The sequence below is a fragment of the Papio anubis genome, chromosome 5 (assembly GCF_008728515.1).
Source record: "Papio anubis isolate 15944 chromosome 5, Panubis1.0, whole genome shotgun sequence".
Classification (NCBI taxonomy): Eukaryota; Metazoa; Chordata; class Mammalia; order Primates; family Cercopithecidae; genus Papio; species Papio anubis.
The window spans coordinates 161006208-161030170 of record NC_044980.1 but is presented as its reverse complement, the minus strand read 5'-3'; the positions used below and the strand labels follow the sequence as shown (position 1 = coordinate 161030170).

At 44.9% G+C, this 23963-nt stretch overlaps 1 protein-coding gene across 5 annotated transcripts in view; it reads right to left on the bottom strand.

The window, feature by feature from the left end:
* WWC1 (WW and C2 domain containing 1) overlaps window positions 1–23963 on the bottom strand; it is a 173385-nt gene that overhangs the window by 83482 nt on the left and 65940 nt on the right. For 4 of the 5 annotated variants that reach the window (XM_031666591.1, XM_031666592.1, XM_031666593.1 and 1 more), the window contains exons 2-3: window positions 14638–14747; window positions 249–452 (exon numbers count right to left, since the gene is read on the bottom strand). In XM_031666591.1, coding sequence (XP_031522451.1) covers window positions 249–452; window positions 14638–14747 — 314 coding nt within the window. The remainder of the gene's footprint in view (window positions 1–248; window positions 453–14637; window positions 14748–23963) is intronic. The other variant, XM_031666595.1, reaches the window with a different exon arrangement.

Below are 23963 nucleotides of genomic sequence, written 5' to 3'. Positions count from 1 at the left end.
AAACAAGGAGATATGTAACCCGATTGGCATTCTAAGATGATTACAAATGAAATAAAATGAAATGCAAATGGCAAATGAATCACTGCAAGGCACAGGTAGGAGCAGGAAGAGCAGTAGACAAGATGGTGGTTTGGACAAAGAGTAGAGGTGAAGAAAAATGGGCAGACTTGAGAAGCAATACTGGCAGAACTCAGTGTGGCCATTCTCTGTTGGTGTTGGTGGGGGTGGTGGTAGTGGGAGGTACTCACAGCTGACCTGGGAGCCCAGCTTGTGCTCCCAGACGGCATGCAGCTGCTGGTACTCCTGCTGTGCAAGCTCCAGGCGCTGCTGCTTCACCTGGTAGATCTCTTTTTGAGCACTCAGAGCCTCCTGGGCCACCACCAGGTAATCCTTCAGCATATGTTCCTGTTCCCGCCGCCATTGTACTCGAGGATCCTCAATCTGAGTGGTTTCTGGAACAGACCCCAGAGATTCTAGGTCAGCATCTCACAAATATCTGTTGGGCTGGTAGCCTGTGGAATCCACTAACAGAAAACAAAAAGTAAAATGCATAGACAAATCACAATAAATGTAAGTGGGGCAAACTCATTTACTAAATGACAGTGATTCTCCGTTTGGAGTAGTCAAACAAATAATAAGCCAGGGGGGCTGGGTGCGGTGGCTCATGCCTGTAATCCCAGCACTTTGGGAGGCTGAGGCAGGTGGATCACTTGAGGTCAAGGAGCTTGAGACCAGCCTGGTCAACATGGTAAAACCCCGTCTCTACTAAAAATACAAAAAGTAGCCAGTATGGTGGCAGGCACCTGTAATCCCAGCTACTCAGGAGGCTGAGGCAGAAGAATTGCTTGAACCCGGGACGGGGAGGTTGCAGCAAGCTGAAATTGTGCCACTGTACTCCAGCGAGACTCTGTCTCAAAAAAAAAAAAAAAAAAAGAATAAACCAGGATCAATTTCCAAACCCAATGTCAATTTCTGAGAACAGCCTGAATAAGGATCCGGCTAGAGTACTAATCTAGACAGAGAGGTTCAAGGTAATATCCCTTGGTGAAGACTAAAGGAAAGAAAAATAACTAACGTTTCAGAGAATATGGAGAAATAGGTACCCCACAGCCAGCTGGAAATGTAAATTAGAATAGCCTTACTAGAAGACTATCTGACTACGCAAATTAAGAGCCTTAAAATGTTAATACGCTTTGACCAATAATTCTCCCTACAGTAATTCATTATAAAAAGTAATTTAAATTCAGTCAAACATATATTTGTACAAAATCATGATAATAATAATATATTATGAAATAGCAAGCACATGTCATTCATTCTACGGTAAGTGCTATTCTAAGTACTTTACATACGTTTACTTCTTAAATCCTTACACTAACCTTATAGATTCTATTACTATCCCCATTATACCAATGAGAAAACTGAGACATAGGTCAAGTAACTTGCTCAAAGACACGTAGGAAACAAGTGTTCAATAAGTAACTTGCTCAAAGTCACGTAGGAAACAAGTGTTCAAATATGTATGCTATATTCACAGAATGCACTATTATAAAGATAATGCCTTTGAAGAAAAATTAATAAAATGGAAAGGTGCTTATAATATGCAGGTCATAAAATTGAATAAATAATTGTATCTATCAAAATCAACATGCACATTCTCAAAAAGATGAGAAAATAGGAAAATATCAATAGCCAACTAAGTGGCAGAATATTTTAGGATATTTTACTTTTTACAAAATTATGTGTATAAAAAACATACACAATAATGATATGGAAAAAAAAGCAGCTGACTAGCTATGGAAGAGGTTAAAATAACGTCAAAGAATCAATGCCCATGGACTATTAACTCCTCAGTCACCCCCAGTTGTTGGGTGGTGTTAGGAGTGATCAACAAACCAGAAATTGTACAATCAGGACAATGTGGTGAATCCAGCCACCAGATACATGTTGCTTCTGAATTGGTTACTGGTATGTAAAAAATAGAGAGATATATTCATTTAAATCCTGTTTTATGGCTTTTCTTGATCATTCAGAAGTTCTGGCCACCTTGGGTTCACAATTGGCCAGAAATTCCAGCACTCCATCTGTCAAAACCTGGTCTGCTTCATTCACTTATGTCATACGCCTAGCCCTGGGAATACTGGAGTTTATGCCTCCCAATCTAGGCCCTTTAGCTCTCATTCCACCTAAACAGGTCCAGTGAGCATCTCCAGTGGAAGAAAGATCAAAGAAGCAGCAGAGCCAAGTTCTTATTCCTGCCAATAATCGCTGTGTTACAACAGAAAGGCTGTTTAACCTCTCTGAATCTAGTTTTGTATCTGTTAACGGGGTAATGAACCCTGCGTCATGACTTCCCAGGAAACAGGAAATGAACGCATTTGTGCCAGGTAAAGGAAACAAATGATAAAGTAAAACCCAAACGATGGCCTAGGACCAGTTTTTGTTGTTGTTTTCTTTTTCTTTCTTTTTTTTTTTTTTTTTTTTGAGATGGAGTCTTGCTCTGTCTCCCAGGCTGGGGTGCAGTGGCACAATCTCGGCTCACTGCAAATTCTGCCTCCTGGGTTCCAGTAATTCTCCCTGCCTCAGCCTCTCGAGTAGCTGGGATTACAGGCACCCGCCACTACGCCCAGCTAATTTTTGTATTTTTAGTAGAGACAGGGTTTCACCATGTTAACCAGGCTAGTCTTGAACTCCTGACCTCAGGTGACCACCTGCCTTGGCCTCCCAACGTGCTGGGATTACAGGCGTGAGGCACTGTGCCCAGTCTAGGACCAATTTATGAATCGTCTGTGAATAGCAATTCTTCAAGCTTTTCCTCCTTTTTCTGAGAAAAAAAGTGAGGTCTGAAGACTGCTGACAGTAGCTACAAAAAACTGCCCCTCATGAGGAAAGCTTTCCATCCCTTCAAACCAAATGAGAGGCAGGAACGACTGCAAAAATAATACAAAGACAAAACAAAAAAACAAGGGGGAGGTGGAATTTGTAAAACTGGGCTACAGAACAGCTGCTGTGGGTTCCCATCTCCCATCAGCAGCTGTGGATTCCCATGGCGTTCAGGACCTGTGGGTCCCCCTGAGGGATCTGCCCTACACCTCCAGCTGGTACAGGTCACAGAAAAAAGCAGCTCAGCCTGTCTTGAGCAGGTTGACAACGTTTCTTAAAGTTTGCAACTTTTAAAAGATCTGATTTTTCACTGAAAAATAATGAAAAATATAAAAAAGAAAAATCCCACAATTCCACCATGACAAGTTTGTGAAATAAGAGAGTTTTGGCCGGGCACGGTGGCTCCCACCTGCAATCCCAGCACTTTTGGAGGCCGAGGCAGGGGGAACATGAGGTCAGGAGATCGAGACCATCCTGGATAATACAGTGAAACCCCGTCTCTACTAAAAATACAAAGAATAAGCCAGGCTTGGTGGCGGGCACATGTAGTCCCAGCTACTCAGGAGGCTGAGGCCGGAGAATGGCGTGAATCCGGGAGGCAGAGTTTGCAGTGAGCCGAGATCGCGCCACTGCACTCCAGCCTGGGAGACAGAGCAAGACTCCGTCTCAAAAAAAGAAAAGTTTCCATCTCCCCAATCCCATTGCCCAGAGGTAACTGTTGCTGAGTCTCACGCAGATACTGTCTTCTGATTATATATGAATTTTTCTTTATACATACGTGCCTATATAAACAAGGGTTACTTTAATGCAACATGGACCATGCCAAACATACTGGTCTGTGACTTGTTTTTGTCTCCAAATGATATAGCATGATCATTTTTGCCTGTAGATGCACCATCTTTTAAACAGCTGTATAGTGTTCCATGCTATGGTATTTGGGTTTATTTAACCAGACCTCAATGGGAAATATCTGAATTGTTTTCAGTCCTTTTGCTACTACATTCAATGCTGCAGTAAGGGTTCTTAAAAACATATGTCTATGAACTTGTGCTATTAATTCTGTGGGATAGGCTTCTTAAAGAGAAACCACTAGATGAGAGGGTACACACACTTACAATTTTAATAGATATTACCAAATTACCTTCCAAAGGTAAGTAATACCTGTTCTCAAAAACAGCACACAAGAGTGTCTCTCCCACCACATTCTCAGTGAAATTGCTTTTTTTTTTTTTTAAAAGTCAGTGCCTCATCCAGTGATTCTGGGTCTTTGCTGCATGCCCTACCCCTCCTGCCCCAGAACACTTAAATTAGAATTTGCAGGAGTGGGGCTCAGGTATTGAGAGTTTTTAAAGCTTCTCTGGGTGACACTGGTGCAGATACAGCTGAGAGTCCCTGGCTGAACGTTAGAATCACCCGGGAGAAATTTTGAAAAATCTCGATCCTACTCTGGACCAATCAAATTCCAGTCTCTGGGAGTGAGAATAAAACAATGATGATTTACAAAGCTCCCCAAATAATTCCAATGTGCCACCCAAGGTGAGAACCAGTGTCTAAGAGATGACAAACACATGGGCCGATTGGTCACTGAGGCCAGCAGGTGTGACACGGGCTCCGGGTGGAATCACCTGCCCAGGTGCTGGTTGAAATGCTGGGCCCGTGTCAAGTCCCCTAAGCGACACCTAGGTGGATCCTCCCACAGTGTTCTGGATTTCATCTGGAAGGGGCACCCTCCCTTTGGCCTTAGACCTCAGTCCCGCTCTGTAAAATTATAAAGGTATGTGAGACCCTAACCTGAAGGTCTGGCCAAACCAGATGGCTTGGCGACCATTTTTGGTGACTCATGGTCTCTTTTGTAAACCAACAAGAATAGATGGGTGCACAGACAGACAAAAACAATGCACAAACTCACACCAGAACTGGTTCTCAAACTGACTGCACACTGGAATCACCCGAGAGATTGCCACTGAATTATCTACAGTGTGAAGTGGGCATCAATTTGTTACATTTCTAAGAATATTTCCTTTACCCCAATGATCCCTTGGATGCTCCCAGGCAATCTCCTCTACCCACCCCCTCTCCCAGTTTACCTGTTTAGAACTTCCTATGCATGGACTCACACAGTATTTGCTCTTAGGGCCTTGGTTCTTTCACTAAGCAGACAGTTTTTGAGACTCATCCCTATTGCTGGATCTGTTGTACATTTCTTGTTATTGCTGAATAATATTCTATTGTATGAATACAGCATATGGACTTTGTGATACATTGTTAGTTTGCTTCCAGTTAGGGATTATGACGACTAATACTCTAAGTCTTTGTGTGGGCATGTTTTCATTTCTCTTGGGCAAAAATACCAGGGGTAGAATTGCTGGGTTACACTTGGCAAGCATATGTCGAATTTCATAAGAAATCGGCAAACTTTTCCAAACTGGTTGTACCATTTTACATTCTCACCAGCAGTGTATCCGAATTCTAGTTCTTCCACATCCGTGCTAGCAGTTGGTATTGTTATTTTTTCCTCATTTTAGTCATTATAGTGGGTATGTAATGATACCTCATTGGAGTTTTATTTTTTAGTTTTTGAGACGGAGGTCTCACTATGCTGTCCAGGCTGGTCTTGAACTCCCGGGCTGAAGTGATCCTCCAGCCTCAACCTCCCAAGTAGCTGGGACTACAGGCATGCACCACCATGCCCCAGCTGATTTTGCATTTTTATTTTTGTAGAGATGAGGTCTCACTATGTTGCCCTGTGCTGCCTTATGTTTTGCTATGGCTGGTCTTGAACTCCTGGGCTCAACGACCCTCCACTTCAGCACCCTGAAGTGCTGGGATTACAGGCATGAGCAACTGTGCCAGCTGCTTCTTACTGTTAAGTTGTAGGACTTCTTTACATACTTGGAATATGGGTCCTTTGTTAGATATATGTATTGCAATATTGTCTCCTTATCTGTGGCTTGTCTTTTCAGTTTCTTAATAACGTCTTTTGAGGAATAAAGGTTTTAATTTGATGAAACAAAATTCATCAATTTTTCTTTTCTGGTTAATGCTTTTTATGACTTGTCCAAAAAAACCCTTTGCCTATAATAAAATCTTGCAGATTTTCTCCTATGCTTTCTTCTAGATGTTTTATAGTTTTAGCTTTTATATTTAGGTCTATGGTCCATTTTGAGTTTAATTTTACATATGGTGTGAGGCAAAGGTAGAAGTGGAGGCGTATTTTTTTTCCATGTGGATACCAGTTGTACCAGCAATTGCTGAAAAGATTATCCTTCAAGGGCATTGGGCCTTTTAAAAGTTCTTTACCTGGTTCTAAAGAGCTGTATTGGCTGGGTGCAGTGGCTCACGCCTGTAATACCAGCACTTTGGGAGACCAAGGAGGGTGGATCACTTGAGGTCAGGAGTTCAAGACCAGCCTGACCAACATGGCGAAACCCTGTCTCTACTAAAAATACAAAAATTAGCTGGGCATGGTGGCGCGTGCCTGTAATCCCAGCTACTTAGGAGGCTGAGGCAGGAGAATCACTTGAACCTAGGAGGCAGAGGTTGCAGTGAGCCAAGATCGCGTCATTGTACTCCAGCCTGGGTGACAAGAGTGAAACTCCGTCTCAAAAAAAAAGAGAAGAGTTGTGTTAATGCTGTTAGTTCTGAACTGTCACACCCTGAGGGGGTCCTCCCACAGCCCAGCCCCTTCTGCTGACACTACCCTTCCTCAAGTCCATCTTACCAAAACAGGCAATTTTATAACTGGCAGACCCTTTGAGATCGCCTTGGCCACTACATTTTAGTTCTTGTTTTAATTAAAAGTATACATAGATACAGCTTAATAATTCGGTGCACCATAAAATTTCCCACATAAAACATCTCCCTCATATCCCTCTTTCCAAAAGCAGCTACTTCCCAAACTTGTATCTACTTTAGTGCAGGCATCATTGAGAACCACTTCTCCACTTTCTTCGGCTCCATGCTCTAAATCTCTCCCTACAAACACACTCCATACACATTCTCCATACAGCACACATAGCAGTACACTCATGAGCTCTCCATACACCCACCCCTTCCTACACTTGCCACACACCTGTTTTCTCCACACTGCATACACACCCACGCTGCTAACAATACTGCATTTTCCAAGGGCCTTAGCAACAACAAAAGCAATTCTCTTACAAACATCTGGAGAATATTCAACCTTGTTACTATGCAAAGGAGTGTAAATTTGAAACAATGAAGTAAGAGTTTAAACCTATGATAAATGTATCAAAAGTCAAAAGAAATGATGATAGCCCCATACTGATGAAGGTCTGAGGAAAACAGTACCCTCATGGCTTGTGGCAATACAGGCTGATATAATCTTTTGGAAATATTCACCAATCTAGGAAAGTATACTAAAAGCTCCCAAAGTATTTATAACTTTGACTTAAAAATCCTATACTTGGAAATGAATTTTCAGGAAATTATCACAAAGAAAGTAACATACACAAAGAGTCTTCCTTGAGTGCTATTTGAAGTAACTAATAAATGAAAATAAACCAAAAGGTTGGCAACAGGGGCATTATGGTACTTCCATTATATGTTTTATTTTTTACTTTTTCAAAAAAATTAACTTTTAAATTTTAGATTCAGGGGGTACATGTACATGTTTGTTACATGGATGTATTGCATGATGCTGAGGTTTGGGGTATGATTGAACTGGTCACCCAGGTACCGTGCATAGTACCCAATAGGTAGTTTTTCAACTTTTGCTCCCATCTCCCTACCCTCTCTAGTAGTCCCTGCTGTCTATTGCTGCCATCTTTTATGTCCATAAGTACCCATTGTTTACCTCTCACTTATAAGTGAGAACATCTAGTATTTGATTGTCTGTTCTTGTGTTAATTTGCTTAGGATAATGGCCTCCAGCTGCATCCATGTGGCAGCAAAGGACATGATTTTTGCTTTTTAATGGCTGTATAGTATTCCATGGTGTATATGTACCACATTTTCTTTATTCAATCCACCACTGATGGGCACTGAGGTTGGTGCCATGTTTTTGATATTAGGAATAGTACTGTAATGAACATACGAGTGCATGTATCTTTTGGTAGAATGATTTCTTTCCTTTTGGATATATAGCTAGTAATAGGACTGCTGGGTTGAATGGTAGTTCTAAGTTCTTTGAGATATCTCCAAACTGCTTTCCACTGTGGTTGAACTAATTTACATTCCCACTGACAGCATGTAAGTGTTCTCTTTTCTCCACATCCTCACCAGCATCTGTTGTTTTTTGACTTTTTAATAATAGCCATTCTGACTGGTGTGAGATGGTATCTCACTGTGGTTTTGATTTGCATTTCTCTGATGATCACAGATGTGGAGCATTTTTTCATATGTTTGTTAGCCTCTTTTATGTCTTCTTTTGAGAAGGGTCTATTCATTCTTTTGCTCACTTTTTAATGGGGTTGTTTTTTGCTTGTTGATTTTTTTAAGTTCCTTATAGATTCTGGATATTAGACCTTTACTGGATGCATAGTTTACAAATATTTTCTCCCATTCCATAGGTTGTCTGTTTACTCTGTTGATAGCTTCTTTTGCTATGCAGAAGCTCTTTAGTTTAATTAGGTCCCATTTGTCAATTTTAGTTTTTGTTGCAATTGCTTTTGGGGACTTACTCATAAAATCTTTCCCAAGACTAATGTACAGAATGGTGTTTCCTAGGTTTTCTTCTAGGCTTCTTATAGTTTGAGGTCTTACATTTAAATCTTTAATCCATTTTGAGTTAATTTTTGAATATGGTAAAAGGTAGGGGTCTAGTTTTATCTTTTGCGTATGGCTAGCCAGCTATCCCAACACCATTTATTAAACAGGAAGTCCTTTCCTCACTGCATACTTTTGTCGACTTAGTTGAAGATCAAATAGCTGTAGGTGTGCAGCTTTATTTCTAAATTCTCTATTCTGTTCCATCGGTCTATGTGTCTGCTTTTGTACTAGTATCATGCTGTTTTGGATACTGCAGCCTTATAGTATAGTTTGAAGTTGGATAATATCATGCCTCTGGCTTTGTTCTTTTTGCTTAGATTTGCTTTGGCCATTTGGACACTTTTCTGGCTCAAAATGAATTTAGAATAGTTTTTTCCAATTCTGTGAAAAATGATGTTGGTAGTTTGATATGAATAGCGTTGAATCTGCAGATTGATTTATGCAGTATGGCCATTTAAACAATGTTGATTCTTCCGATCCACGAGCATGGAATGTTTTTCCATTTGTTTGTGTCATCTGTGATTTCTTGCAGCAGTGTTTTGTAGTTCTCCTTGTAAAGATCTTTCACCTCCTTGCCTAGATGTATTCCTAGGTATTTTTTTGTGTGTGTGGCTACTGTAAATGGGATTGCATTCTTGATTTGGTTCTCAGTTTGAACATTATTGGTGTATAAAAATGTTAATGATTTTTTATATTTATTTTGTATCCTGAAACTTTACTGAAATCACTTATCAGTTCTAGAAGTCTTTTGGCAGAATCTTCAGGGTTTTCTACGTATAGAATCATATCATCAGTGAAGAGAGAGATTCTGACTTCTTCTTTTCCTATTTGGATATCTTCTATTTCTTTCTCCTGCTCTGGCTAGGACTTCCTCCCTTATGTGTTAAAATGTATTGACACATCCTTTTGATGTATTAAAAATGACAAATATGGGCCAGGCACAGTGGCTCATGCCTGTAATCCCAGCACTTTGGGAGGCCCAGGCAGGAGGATCACCTGTGGTCAGGAGTTTGAGACCAGCCTGGCCAACATGGTGAAACCCAATCGCTACTAAAAATACAAAAATTAGCTAGGCATGGTGGCACATGCCTGTAATTCCAGCTACTCAGGAGGCTGAGGCAGGAGAATTGTTTGAACCTGGGAGGCGGAGGTTGCAGTGAGCCAAGATCACACCACTGCACTACAGCCTGGGGACAGAGCAAGACTCTGTCTAAAAAATAGAGAGACGAATATGAAGATTATATAGTATCCCTTAGATATCTATGATATAGTATGAAGAGAAAACAGACATACAATTTGATCACTGATTAAAACCATCTAATCATGGTATGTGCCGATAATCAGTGGGGATACTGAATACTGACATGAAATAATAAAAATGGCTTATGTTTTAGAAACCGTTGTCTGTAGGCTGGGCATGGTGGCTCACGTCTGTATTCCCAGCACTTTGGGAGGCCAAGGTGGGTGGATCACCTGAGGTTAGGAATTTGAGATCAGCCTGGCCAGTGTGGTGAAACCCCATCTCTACTAAAATTACAAAAATTAGCTGGGCGTGGAGGCGGGCGCCTGTAATTCCAGCTACTTGGGAGGTTGAGGCAGGAGAATCGCTTGAGCCCGGAAGGTGGAGGTTGCAGTGAGCCGAGATCCGCCACTGTACTCCAGCCTGGGCAACAGAACGAGACTCCATCTAAAAAAAAAAAAAAAAGGAAAAGTAAAGGAAAAAAAGAAAGAGTTGTCTGCATTGCTGCTTCCAATTCCTCCCCTCTGTTTTATTTTAGATTCACTCTAGTCAGGCATTTGCCTCCAGTCCTTGTCCAAAGCTGCCCTCCAAAGTCAGGGTCACCCAGGTTGCTACATCTATTGGTCTATCCTTGGTCCTCTTTGTATTTGCCCTGTCAGAAGCATTCGACACTGTTGGCAATTCTCTGCTTGATAGTTTCCTTCACATGGCTTCCAATACACTCGGTTTCTCTCCCTCCTTTCTGATCACTTTCTCAGAATCAGTGCTGCTTTTCCTCTTCTTACCACCCTCTGTTGTCTGGAGACCCATGGCTTATTCCTTGGTCCTCTCCTCTGCTTCATTCCCAACCAACTTAATGTCTTTACATACTAGCTATATGCCAGCAACTCTCAAATACTTATCTTCAGCCCAGATCTCTCTCTCCTAAAGTCCAGATTCGTATATCAAACTGTCAAGCCACATGTCCTCTCAGATAGGTAACAGGCATCTAAGTCTCAGCGTATTCAAATGAACTCCTGCTCTTCCGTGCTAAGTCTACTCCCCCTGCAGTTCTCTCCACTTGGTTGACAGCAACTCCATCCTTCTAGTTGCTCAGCTCCAGAAGTTATTCTTTCCTTTTTCTCTCACACTTTGCATGCAATCTATCGGGAAATCCTGCTGTCTTTACCTAGAAAATGCATCCAGCACCTGACCAATCTTCATCCTGACCACTGCTACAGCCCTGGTCTAGGGTGCCTGGACTGTGGCATCTGTCGCTCACAAGTGCCTCCGCCCTTGCCCTAGTAAGGTGTATTCTCAGCATGGCAGTCAGATTGGCCCTTTTAAGGCATAAGTCAGATCATGCTACTCATCTGTTTAAAACTCTCCAATGGCTCACTCCCATCTCACACAGAGCAAGAGCTAGGCCTCTGGGGCAGACCACTAACTGACCTCTACTCTGCTGCACTCTGTCCTGATGTCCTTCTCCCCTCTCCTCACTCATTATGCTACATGTACACTTGCCTCTTTGCTATCCCTTGACCAAGCTGTATATGTGATCACACTCTGGAGTCCTTGTTCTATCTATGCTTTCTATTTGAAATGCTCTCTCACCTCATTCACGTCTTAGCTCAAATCTCATTTTCTCAACAAGATCTTCTTCCCTGAAGACCATATTTAATGGTACTCTTGGTCATCACTACCACTGCCCTTTCTTCACCACCCCCAAACACACCTCAGCTCCCCCACTTTGCTCCTTTTCTGTGTACTGAACATACTACGTAGGCTACTTATTTATTTTTTATCTAACATACTACGTCAGCTACTTATTTATTTTTTGTCTCTCCTGCCAAAATGAAATTTCTGTAAGAGCAAGGATCTTTGCCATTTTGTACTCTCATGTATCACAAGCTCCCAGAACAGTTGGCCAATAAACATTTGCTAAATGAACGAATGTTCGATGGTGAATGTATGAGCAAACTGTTGTTTGATTATATTGTGCCTATACCTTTTTTTTTTTTGAAGAGTCTTGCTCTGTTGCCCAAGCTGGAATGCAGTGGCGGGATCTCGGCTCACTGCAAGCTCCACCTCCCAGGTTCACGCCATTCTGCCTCAGCCTCCTGAGCAGCTGGGACTACAGGTGCCCACCAACACACCCGGCTAAATTTTTGCATTTTTTTTTTTTTTTTTTGAGACGGAGTCTTGCCCTGTCGCCCAGGCTGGAGTGCAGTGGTGCGATCTCTGCTCACTGCAAGCTCTGCTGCCTCCCGGGTTCATGCCATTTTCCTGCCTCAGCCTCCCGAGAAGCTGGGACTACAGGTGCCCGCCACCATGCCCGGCTAATTTTTTTTTTTTTGTATTTTTAGTAGAGACAGGGTTTCACCGTGTTTGCCAGGATGGTCTCGATCTCCTGATCTCGTGATCCACCTGCCTCGGCCTCCCAAAGTGCTGGGATTATAGGCGTGAGCCACCGCACCCAGCCAATTTTTTGTATTTTTAATAGAGACAGGGTTTTACCGTGTTAGCCAGAATGGTCTCGATCTCCTGACCTTGTGATCCACCCACCTCGGCCTCCCAAAGTGTTGGGATTATAGGCGTGAGCCACTGCGCCTGAGCCACTGCGCCTGGCCCTTTTTTTTTTTTTTTTTTTTTTAAGAGACAAGGCCTTGCTATGTTGCCCAGACTAGCCTTGAACCCCTGGGTTCAAATGATCCTCCTGCCTCAGCCTCCCAAGTACCTGGGGCTACAGACCCATGTAACCGTGCCCGATATCATGTCTATAACTCTTAAGAGAATTTCAGTCCATGAACAATGCACACAGAGAACTGGTCCAAGCGCATGGCTCTGAATGCCTGGGCCTTGGTGCTTGTATTCCTACTATATTGGTATCAATGGCTCCATCTACTGAGGTGGTCCCCCACATCCAACCAGACCACGTCAAATCAAGAGGAAACCAGTAGCCTGACAGCTTATGAAACTACCAGATAGAATTCTTCCTGCTATGGCCCCATTTAATCACCCCCATATACCCCATTTCTGCCTTCATTCCCTCAAGAATAAACTCTGCCACGGCCTGCTACTACTTTCTTCCATTTCCCCAGCAGCTCCCAGAAGCACCTTGAAATTCCACTCCCGCCATGAGATTTTAATGAGGGGGATGCACTCAGCAATTAGAAACAGGAAAAGACTGATTAGGGCTCCTGCACATCAGTGTTTAACCCAGCATCCCATGCAGCCCTCCAAGCATTAACCTCATTCCCCATACACACTCAATTAGGCATATTTACTTCTCATTATCCAGGACGCAATCACGAGTGCTAATAAAAACCTTTGCTACCCCCAACAATGCAATTAATGCCATTAGCTGTCTCTCAGAAGCTCTTCTACACTTTGGTGCCAACAACAGTCCACTCATTCACCCATTTATTCATGCATTCATGCACGTATGCCCTTTTCTATTTAGCACAGGTTAAGTTCACACCTACTACGTGCCTTACCAGGCAAAGGCCTGGGACTAGAGAGGTGAATTAGACACAGTCTCTGCTCTAGGAGACCTGCAACAACAGGCAAATGATTATAATACAGGGTGATGAAGGGCACAAGACAGGTGTGGCCAGGGTGCTACTGAAACCCAGAAGAGGAAGTAGATGGAGAAGTACAACTTCATTCTCCAGGACCAGTTCAAATCCCAGCCCTGCCACATTTTAGCTGTGAGTCTTATGTAGTCAATTAACTCTAAATCCCATTTATGACATGGGGATGATCATCTCACCGTCCCACCAGGAACTGGGAGGATTAAAAGAGATAATGCCTATCAAGTGCTCAGCACAGGGCATGGCACAGACGGTGTGCTCAGTAAACAGAGGCTATTAGGATTTGATGCCCTAGCCTCAGCCTTCAGACTTTGCCAGGCACATCCCATTTCATTCCATTTTCTTCTTGCCTGAGAGGATTAAGGGGATGCTACAGTTCAGAAGGCTGAGAGCGAGGCAGAAAAATCCCTTTCTTCTGTACACATGGACAAGTGGGACAGCAAATTTCAGAGAACAGTCCTGGCCAACAGGGTGCTCAATGGATGAGGCCCAAACACACATAAAGTCTCCCCTGCTGGAGGACTGCTCCCTGGGTTTCTCCACCTGTCAGACAACCTGCTTCTTTTCTCCAGTCATCCCTCCATCACAGTCTGAGACAGAGGTACTAGGAATCTTTGTAATGGATCAGGATACTCGGATCACAGATATGAAGTGAGCATGGGCTGACTGGTATGACGGGCCAGACATACACACACACATACACACACACACACACTCTCTCTTGCCAATCCACTGTGGACATATATGCATACATGCTGTGGGGGGCCTGCTAGGGCTCTGGCTGCTCTAAGATGGTCTGGCAATGACAATGACACATCTTTCTTTTAGGGGGAAAAAAAGGTATGCCCATAAATTTATATATGTAAATATATATGTGCATATGTACACATACACACACACAAACACATGATTAGAAAATTTCTGGAATGATACACAAGAAACTGTTCGCAATGGCTGCTCCCATAAAATTGGGGAGATGGATTGTGAGAGGAGTTTTAGATTCTATTAAAAACCCTTCTAAACTGTTATTTTTACACGAGCATACATTATCTATCTATATCTACATCGACGTTTCTATCTACATCTATATAAAACAAAATACAATCTGGCTCCAAGAGTCTGCAAGTGGTTCTTCCAGACTTGGAGGGAGGGTGGGCTTGGAGGTAGAGGGACGAAGAGGGCACAGGGAAGGGAGGACCGTCAGGAACTTACTGGTGTTGTGGTCTATGAAGTAATCTCCAACCTGTGGGTCATATGCCTCTTCCCATCCTAGCGGCAACTCATCACTAATGCAGTCAGCAAAGGTGAGCGGTTTGGTGTACCTGGCAAGGGAGAGGAGAAACAGACTCCATCAGCCTACAATCCCCAAACGCCTACAACTTGCTGCTTCTCTGGGCCTCTTGCTTTTCTGGGCTGGCTCAACAGATCCAGAAGTTTTGCACTGCAGCAGCACCAGCTCTGTTGTCCCCTTTGTTCCCGGGAAGGTGAACACATAGCTGCAGCGGCAGGATAAGATCACCCTGTAGGGGAGGCAGGGAATCTGTGTTCTGGTCCCAACTTTGCCACTCCTTTGGAAGTGACTGGAGCAAGTCACCTTCCTTCTTTGAGCCTTTGTTTCTGCATCTCTGATTGAGGGTTTGCAGGAAAAGGGTCTAAGGTCAAGTCTTGTTTCTTGACTTGGACTCCAGCCCCCCTTGGCTCTTCCACCTGCAACTCACTCAGCCACCCCACCTCCAATCCTTATCCTGGCTCTGTCTCACGCCTGTCATGCTCACTTGCCCTTTGGAAGGCCGGCTTGCCGCAACATCAAGAATAGCAGATGTTCCATCCCTGTGAGTTTGGCCAATGAGCAATATTTATTTTCCTCTTGAGCTGATTCCCAAATGCTTGCACCCACAACGGCGCTTCCCTAGACAATCCAGGCCAAACTGATCTTTTAGCAATAACCGCTCTCTATGTCCCCATCTTGTGGGGAGTGAAATGGTAGTAATCACCAAGTCTCAGTGGCTAAATCAAATAAACAAATCATTCAACTAGATTGGCAAAGTGAATGTACAATGCTGGACAGGACGGGCAGATGACTGGGCTGTGAAGTACAATGGGACAGGACGGGAGATGACTGGGCTGGGGTCTAGGTATTTCTCATCAAGGGCTTCCTTCCGAGGAAGAGACTTGCTAGATATGTCCCCTCCCAACAGCTCCCCTGCTGCTGCATATGGATCATCACCTTTTAAATTCCTTCCTGTGGATTAATTAAATGATTTTAATCAATGGTACAACCAAGCTACAGAATCCTGTGTCCAGCACAATTGGTGCTCAATAAATATTTGTGCAATGGGGCCCAGCACAGTGATTCATGCCTACAATCCCAGCACTTTGGGAGGCCGAGGTGGGTGGATCACCTGAGGTCAAGAGTTTGAGACCAGCCTGGTCAATGTGGTGAAACTCCGTCTCTAGTAAAAATGCAAAAATCAGCTGGGCGTGGTGGCTGGTGCCTGTAATCCCAGCTACTCAGGAAGCTGAGGCAGAAGAACCTGGGAAGTGGAGGATGCAGTGAGCCAAGATCGCACTATTGCACTCCAGCCTGGGTGACAGTGCAAAACTCTGTGTCAAAAAAAAAAAAAAAGCGCAATGGATGAATAATGTAATGAATACATAGGAAAAACCAAAAAAAGATGAGGCTTACACTCTCCTGCCCTCTAAAACCCACTCCAAATCCAACTTAAAGAAAAATACATGAAGAAAGGAATGCTGAAAGAGCCCTAGCTGGACAGGACCTGGTGTGTTCATGTACCACTACACACCCAGGGTCTGGCAGGCTATGAAAAATATCTTTTGGTTGAATGAATGAATGCCCAGAAGCTTCTGATAGTAATTTACTGCTGCACTGTGGAAGGCTGCTGGTTCCATGAGGATGAGGCCAGAGGTATGTGATGTGCAACACACTATGTGCTAAATTAGCCGGGTATGGTGGTGCGCACCTGTAGTCCCGGCTACTCGGGAGGCTGAGGTGGAAGAATCGCTTGAGCCCAGGAGTTGGAGGCTGCAGTTAGCGGTGATGGCACCACTGCACTACAAGCTGGGCAACAGAGCAAGACCCTGCCTCTAAAACACAACCACCACCACCACCACCACCACCAACAGCAATAAAACAAATAAGGGTTTAGTAGGCATCACTTACTGGCTGTGTGAATTAGGCAACTTACTTTACTTCTCTGAGCCTCAGTATTCTTATCTGTATAATGAGGACAGTACTAACTCTCTGGTTGTTGGGTGGGTTAAATAAGGCCTGTTTGTGAGTACTTTTAGTGCAGGTGCCAGTGTGAATGGGCACTCAAAAATCATTAGTTATCCTTACCTCCATTACCAGAAGGAGAAACTGAGGCAAAGAAAGACTAAATAACATTCTCAATGTCAAAGACAAAGCTGGGATTTCAAGCAAGATGGCTAGTCTCTAGGGCTCCTGCAGGGAGCTACCAGATTCTCTTGAAAGTTGACACCTTCAATGCATCTCCTAAGCCCCATGGGAAAACACAAGCCACCGTTTTAGAGTAGAAGGAGGGAAAATGGGCTCGACACAGGTGATGGGGACTTTCCTTAGCTCAGGATGCACTTGGTTCAGGAGCACCTGCTCCAGATGACCCGGATGAAGTTTCCCCAAAGCCATCTCCAGGCCACCCGCCACCGCCCCCCACGCCCTGCCAGATGTCAGAAACAAAAGGCCACTTCCCTCAGTGTCTTGCTCAAAGTTCTTTAAGTGGTTTGTTCCCTCTTCCTTATGGAGAATGAAGACCAGCGACCAAGAGCAAAGCCTCATCTAACATCACCTCATCTAACAAAGCCTTGAAAGGGGCTCTGAGGGAATGCTCCACACACAGGTATGCCTTCCATGGGGAGTGACTCCATGGCTGATGACAGGTCCATCTGTGGGGAAACAGGCATGGTCAGGCCACCAGCCAGATCATTCTTTCTGGCTCATTCCTCTACCTGCACTGTGCCCAGAGAAGTCCCATCTACCAGCAGAGGTATGAATCTTATTTTTTTTTTTTTTTTTTTTAGGAGGCGGCTCCCCCCTCCGCCCCCGCGGGTGGGGTGCAGGCGGCGGTCAGCTCCCCGCAAGCCCCGCCTCCTGGGTTCATGCCATTCTCCTGCCCTAGCCTGGCGAGTTGGTGGGCGCCTGTGGGCCCGCCACCTCGCCCGGCTAGTTTTTTGTATTTTTAAAGTAGAGACGGGGTTTCACCGTGTTAGCCAGGATGGTCTCGATCTCCTGACCTCGTGATCCGCCCGTCTCGGCCTCCCAAAGTGCTGGGATTACAGGCTTGAGCCACCGCGCCCGGCAGTATGAATCTTATATAGACAGTTTGCAACCCAGAAAACCATGAAGATACATCCCCTTCCCAACAGCTCCCCTGTTTCTGCATATGGATCATCACTTTTCAAAATTCCTCTTTGGAGATTAAGTGATTTTAATCAGTGGTGCATCTAAACTACAGAATACTGTGTCTGGCACAATTGGTGCTCAATAAATATTTGTGCATTGGTGAATAAAGTAATTACTACGTAGGAACAATTAAAAAATGAAGTGTTCTGGCCAGGTGTGGTGGCTCATGCCTGTAATCCCAGCTACTTGGGAGGCTGAGGCTGGAGAATTGCTTGAACCTGGGAGGTGGAGGTTGCAGTGAGCCGAGATCATGCCACTGCGCTCCAGCCTAGGTAACAAGAACAAAATTCCGTCTCAAAAAAAAAAAAAGATGAAGTGTTCTTTATTTTGCTAACATGAAAGATGCTCTCAATATACTCTGAGAAAAACAACACTGTTGAAAGATAAAAGCTACAGGATAGTGTTACAGTATGACATTTTGCCTGAAGAGTGTATGTATGCGTGTTAGTAAAGAAACTGGAAAGAGACACATTAAAATGCTATCTGAATACAGGGATTTCAGTGTAATTTTCTTTCTTTTCTTTCTTGCTTTTTTTTTTTTAAACTAATGTATTTGCTGTTTTCATATATTAATCATAACTAAAATGTTGACTAATGGCTAACTCTAGGCCCAGAAAGCAAGCTGTGTATGTGACATTCCCTTTCCAGGCAGCAAGTCCTCTTACTGTTTTGCAAATAAGAAAACATGCTTGACATCATACAGTTAGTAAACACCAGAGGTATAACCTGAAGTTCCACTGCCAGATTCCAAAACTCGAGCTCTGCTAATAAAAATTAACAAGACGAAGTGAGTCTCAGAACAATCTGGAACACAGAGCAAGCTCTGCTAGAGGTACAGACGGTGAAACGAGACCAGAGGGACACCTGAAGCAGGCAAAAGGCATGGGGGCTTTAGCATATTTGGGACCTTCAGTTATCTATGTGTTGGTGCAAGGATATTCAAAAGACCTGGGAAATCCATGGCAGCTTAATAAAAAGGCAATTAAGTGTTTCAAAGTCAGCTGGATGCAGTGGCTCACTCCTATAATCCCAGCATTTGGGAGGCTGAGGCAGGTGGATCACCTGAGGTCAGGAGTTCAAGACCAGCCTGGCAAACATGGTCAAACTCCGTCTCTACTAAAAATACAAAAATTAGCTGGGCATGGTGGCAGGCACTTGTAAACCCAGCTACTCAGGAGGCTGAGCCAGGAGAATCACTTGAACCCAGGAGGCGGAGGCTGCAGTGAGCTGATATCATGCCAGTGCACTCCAGAGCGATATTCCATCTCAAAAAAAAAAAAAAGGAAAAAAAAGTGTTTCAAAGTCATTAATACAAATGATTTACTGAGCTTGCCGGGTGGGGGAGGATGGAGATGGGGTTAGGAGGATGGGACTGAAACACTGAAAATGTGTCACTATCTGGAAAACCATTAACTCCACTGATTGTTCCAGCCTTACACATTGAGAAGTCGGAGCTAAATACATTTGTTAGCTCCAAGCATCAGTAATGTGACAGACATGTGGATACCCTACCAGGGCACAATGCTGACTCCACCTGCAGTGAGCCTAGACACTGTGCCCAAGAGCAATAAAGCAGAGGGAGGCAAGAAGACCCAAAGCTAGGAGAGGGCAAAGGAAAGAGAAACACTTTGGGTTTGATATTCTCATTCTCCTTTGATGCAATCACGGGGGAAACGCCAAAGGGCTGACTGACTGATATCCTGACTCCCAGAGCTCTTCCATGGGAAACAAGGAAGCTCCTATGGAAGGCTATGCAACTTACAAGAAATCTGGACAGCAAGATTCTCTCTGGAACAAATGCCAAGAGGGAGATGAATTATTCAGTGTGTAGAGATGTGTCATTCAGGATGAAGAGATGTGTTTTTGGCTGCACAAAAATTTAAACAGACACACTCACACATATATACGTGCACACACTCACTGTTCCTGCCAGTTGAGGAGAGGAATTGTCCATTTAAACCAGCCACCCCCACTCCCCCGGGGAACTGTGGGTGCTCCTCTGGCCTGAAATGTTTCACCTTGGGCAAGTGCTAAGGATGCAACCTGGGAAGAAATGTCCGCTTTCAGATGTGGCCAGGACTTGGGGGCCTGCCTGGAACTTCCAGCCCCCACCCTCGGGTGAAGCAATTCACCACCATCCAGCCTGGTTCAGTCGGTCCCTGCTTCCAGCCTCCACATCTCGGGCTGCCGAAAACCCCAATTGTGAAATTAAATGACCCAGATGCTGGAGGGGCAAGAGAGGAGGGTGCCAGACAAGAACGAGTTCTGCCTCTTCTTAATTACAAATCTCTAAAGGAGCACAAACATTCCTGAATATTTCTCAACAGGCCCTCCTGGAAAAAACGGCCGGATGTGTCGCCGTGGAGACAGGTAGGTTCTGCCAGGAGCACCCTACAAACAGCATACAGGAACACCTGTCGGGGAGAGCCGCCTGGGGGGGCTGGAAGCCTCCCTTACCCTCCTCTCAGGGGCAACCACCAGTGGGTAACTGGTAGTCACTTTCCTACCAGTCCCCTGGCTGTGGGGACATGAGACCACGGTGGGCATTTGGTATTCTGACAATGTGCCTTTTCTAAGGAGGCGGCTCAGAGGAGGAGAGGAAAGCCTCTGCCAAGTCTAATACTGGGTGGTGATTCTCTCGGGACTGAAGAATGCATACCCTATCTTTCATGTTCCTAGTGTTTCCCGAGCAAGCCCCAGCTTCCCACAGTAACCTCTTTATTACCGTCCAGCAGGATGCTGGCCTGCTCTCTCTGAGGGCTGGCTGGGCGGGATCACTTTCTAAAGGGCTCTCCAGACTCCAAGCCAAGAACTGTCCAAACTGAGCCGAACCTCTCCTCCCCAGCCCAGGCACAATGGCCAGGCTGGTTCTTCCCGCCCCGGGCTGTTTCACACGCATAGTTCCCATAGCTGAGGTTGCACAATTCCTGATAACGCTTCTCCACCTGGGGCTGCTACAGAGCACCATCTCTAAGCAGTCCCTTCACCTTTCGCTCCGGGGACACCAGAGTGAACAGGAAGAAAGGCAATGTTTGAAGTCCTCCTTCCTTTCATTCAGTTTGGTTCAGACGCTTTTATTCATTGTCTAACAAATCTGGGGATGATAAAAATAACCATCTCTCAAGTTTGTTAGGAGAGCTGAATACATGACACACAGCAGAGCCTTCGTTAACACCAGCTACAGAGGAAAGAGACAGATAGGGCCTTGCCCTTACAGTCTAGAGGGCGAGATGCACCCTGGCCAGAAGCAAATCAACAGGGATCCATTTCAGAGAGATCCATGCTATTCAGGTGAAGTGGAGGCCGAGGTTGGCTGTGGGGGCTCTGGGGCCTGGGTATGCACTTTGGATTATTCCTCTGAGCACTGCCCTTGTGTTGAGCTGGAGGGTGACCCACAGACACTCTCTGCCTCACGTTCCACTCTCATCCTTCCACCCTCATTTCAATCGATCCACCAAGCAACAAGAATTTATCAAGTGGGTATGGCACCCCAGGCCCATGCTAGGCACTACGAGGGCTCAGACACTTGAAGAAGCCAGGTTTCTGCCTCCAGGGGCTGAGGGTCTGGCCGGGGAACAAGACTCACACTCCAAACAGGCAGGGAGTCATCCCCACAACATTCCATGGGAGTGTATGTGGCTGTAACGCTACCCGCGGCCTAAGCCTCAGGTAATTAGAGGATGCAGGGATATTTAATAAGGCGCTAGGTCAGCAGTATAGATGTGAAAGGCCCACGGGCCAATGGGCAGGGAGAGAATGCAGCAATGGGGTGTAGTCAGGGAGGGTTGGGGAGGGGAGGAGGAAAGAGAGCTGTGGTCAGCTCCACGGTTAAGGAGGAGGCAGGGTAGATGTTACCCACAAAGGCTCAGGAATGGGAAGCAAGGCTGAAACCCAGGCTCCGCCTCTTCCAAAACTGTGCGTGGGTTATGTAACCTGCTTGAGAGGAGTTTTCTTCTCTTTGAAACTTACACGGGAAGTCCCACTCTAGTAAGAGTGTTGTGGGGATTAAATGAGATAACCTATATAGTATCTAGCGCCGGGACAGGCACGAGACAAGCCCTTGATAAATGTGGGTTGTAAACATGATCAGAGAGTTCTGTGCATCGTGAAGAAGCACGTCACCCTTCATCTCAAATCCTTAACACGTGAGCTATCATCACCACCATCACCCCCACCCCCACCATTATCAGTCTTCACCCTAAGAGATGCACGGTGGTGGTGAAAACTCACAGGTCTGGAGTCAGACATCTGGGCCCCAGTACAGGCACTGTCACTCATTAGCTCTGTCCCCTTGGGCATTAACTCTAACCTGTGCGGCCTTGTTTCCTCATCCATGAGATGGTCGTGCTCAAAGTCACTGCTGCGTTAAAATGGGCTGTGCTGACTACATGGCATTCAGGCCTCAATCTACATTGGCTGTTACGATGAGTTAGGTTTTAGGCCCCATTTTCATGATGGGAAACTGAAGCAAAATAATTGTCCTGGCTTGCACAACTAATAAACCTTGCACTGTACTCTACCACCTCCCTTCCTGGAGGAGCTGGGACTGCTTAAACCATCTTTTTTTTTTTTTCTTTTTTTTTTTTGAGATGGAGTCTCGCTCTATCACCCAGGCTGGAGTGCAGTGGCGTGATCTCAGCTCACTGCAGTCTCCACCTCCCAGGGTTCAAGCGATTTTCCTGCCTCAGCCTCCTGAGTAGCTGGGACTACTCATGCTACCATGCCAGGCTAATTTTTGTATTTTTATAGAGGTTGGATTTCCCCATGTTGGTCAGGCTGGTCTCAAACTCCTGACCTCAAGTGATCCTCCTGTCTCGGCCTCCCAAAGTACTGGGATTACAGGTGTGAGCCACCATACCTGGCTTCGTCTCTCTTTTTAGAAAGTTAAATGGGAGAAAGTAGGAGACGGTAGCTGAATTGGATTTGGTTCTCAAAGTCTGCTTTCTGAAGGAGGAGGCATTTATACCTGGAATTCCCAAGTTCTTCTTCTCTTAAACACTTCCCTCCCTCTTGTTCTCTACTCTCAGAACACCTGTCTCAAAATTCTGGCTTTTCCACCCTTAGATCTCTTTGCTTCCTTACTCTGTTTGGGTTGGCTTATCCAGAAGTTTTCTTGGCCTAGTCATTCCCATTCCTAAAATTCTTTTATAGAAAAAAGAAGAGGAGGGAGAGCTGGAGGGGAGATTCCAGACTGTCCCTCTACCCCAAACCCTCCCTACCTTCAGACTAGGCCCCCACAAACCAGTGATTCACCTCCCTGCTGCCAAATCTTGGATGCCGTCTTCCCTCTGCCCTGCTGGGTTGGTAAGATCACACACCTGTGCCCTTTGGGCCCATCCCCTTCCTTCATCTCCATCTTGAGTCTCTATGCTTATCCGTTCCTACTCACTGACACGGGGTGAATCCGGGCTGCTAATCCCCTCTGTGTGCCGCCTGTTGGGTTTAAGAGTTCAGTTCTGAGAACCAAATCACAGATTAGAGGAGATAAAGCCAACTGACAACCTGAGGGCCAAATTCAGCCTGGAGATATGTTTGTTGATCTACTACAGTGCTATATTTTAAAAATGGACTTAGCACGCCTTTGGGGACAGGTACTCTCTGGATGCACTTTGTCCCCAGTGCTTTCTAATGTGTCACTCCTGCCTCTCGGTTAACGGCAGAGGGCTCTGGAGCCAGACTCGCTGGCTTTGAATCCACGCTCTGTCATTTTCTAGCTGTGTGACCTTGGACAAGATATGTAAACTCTCTGTGGCTCAGTTTTCACATTTGCAAAACAAGAAAAATAAGAACACATACACTGAGCACTCACTATGTACCAGCGACTGTTCCAAGCACTTTATGTGTTTACATATTTACTCAGTTGGCCTTCACAACAGCCCTTTCCGGCAGGTACCATTCAGACCTGCCCCACAGTGCTCCTTGAAGCTTACATGAGATAATGCATGGAACAGCACATGAGTACACCGTGAGTGCTTGATAAATGTGATTAATTAATTAATTAATTTATTTTTTGAGATGGAGTTTCACTCTTGTTGCCCAGGCTGAAGAGCATTGGCATGATCTCAGCTCAGTGCAACCTCTGCCTCCTGGGTTCAAG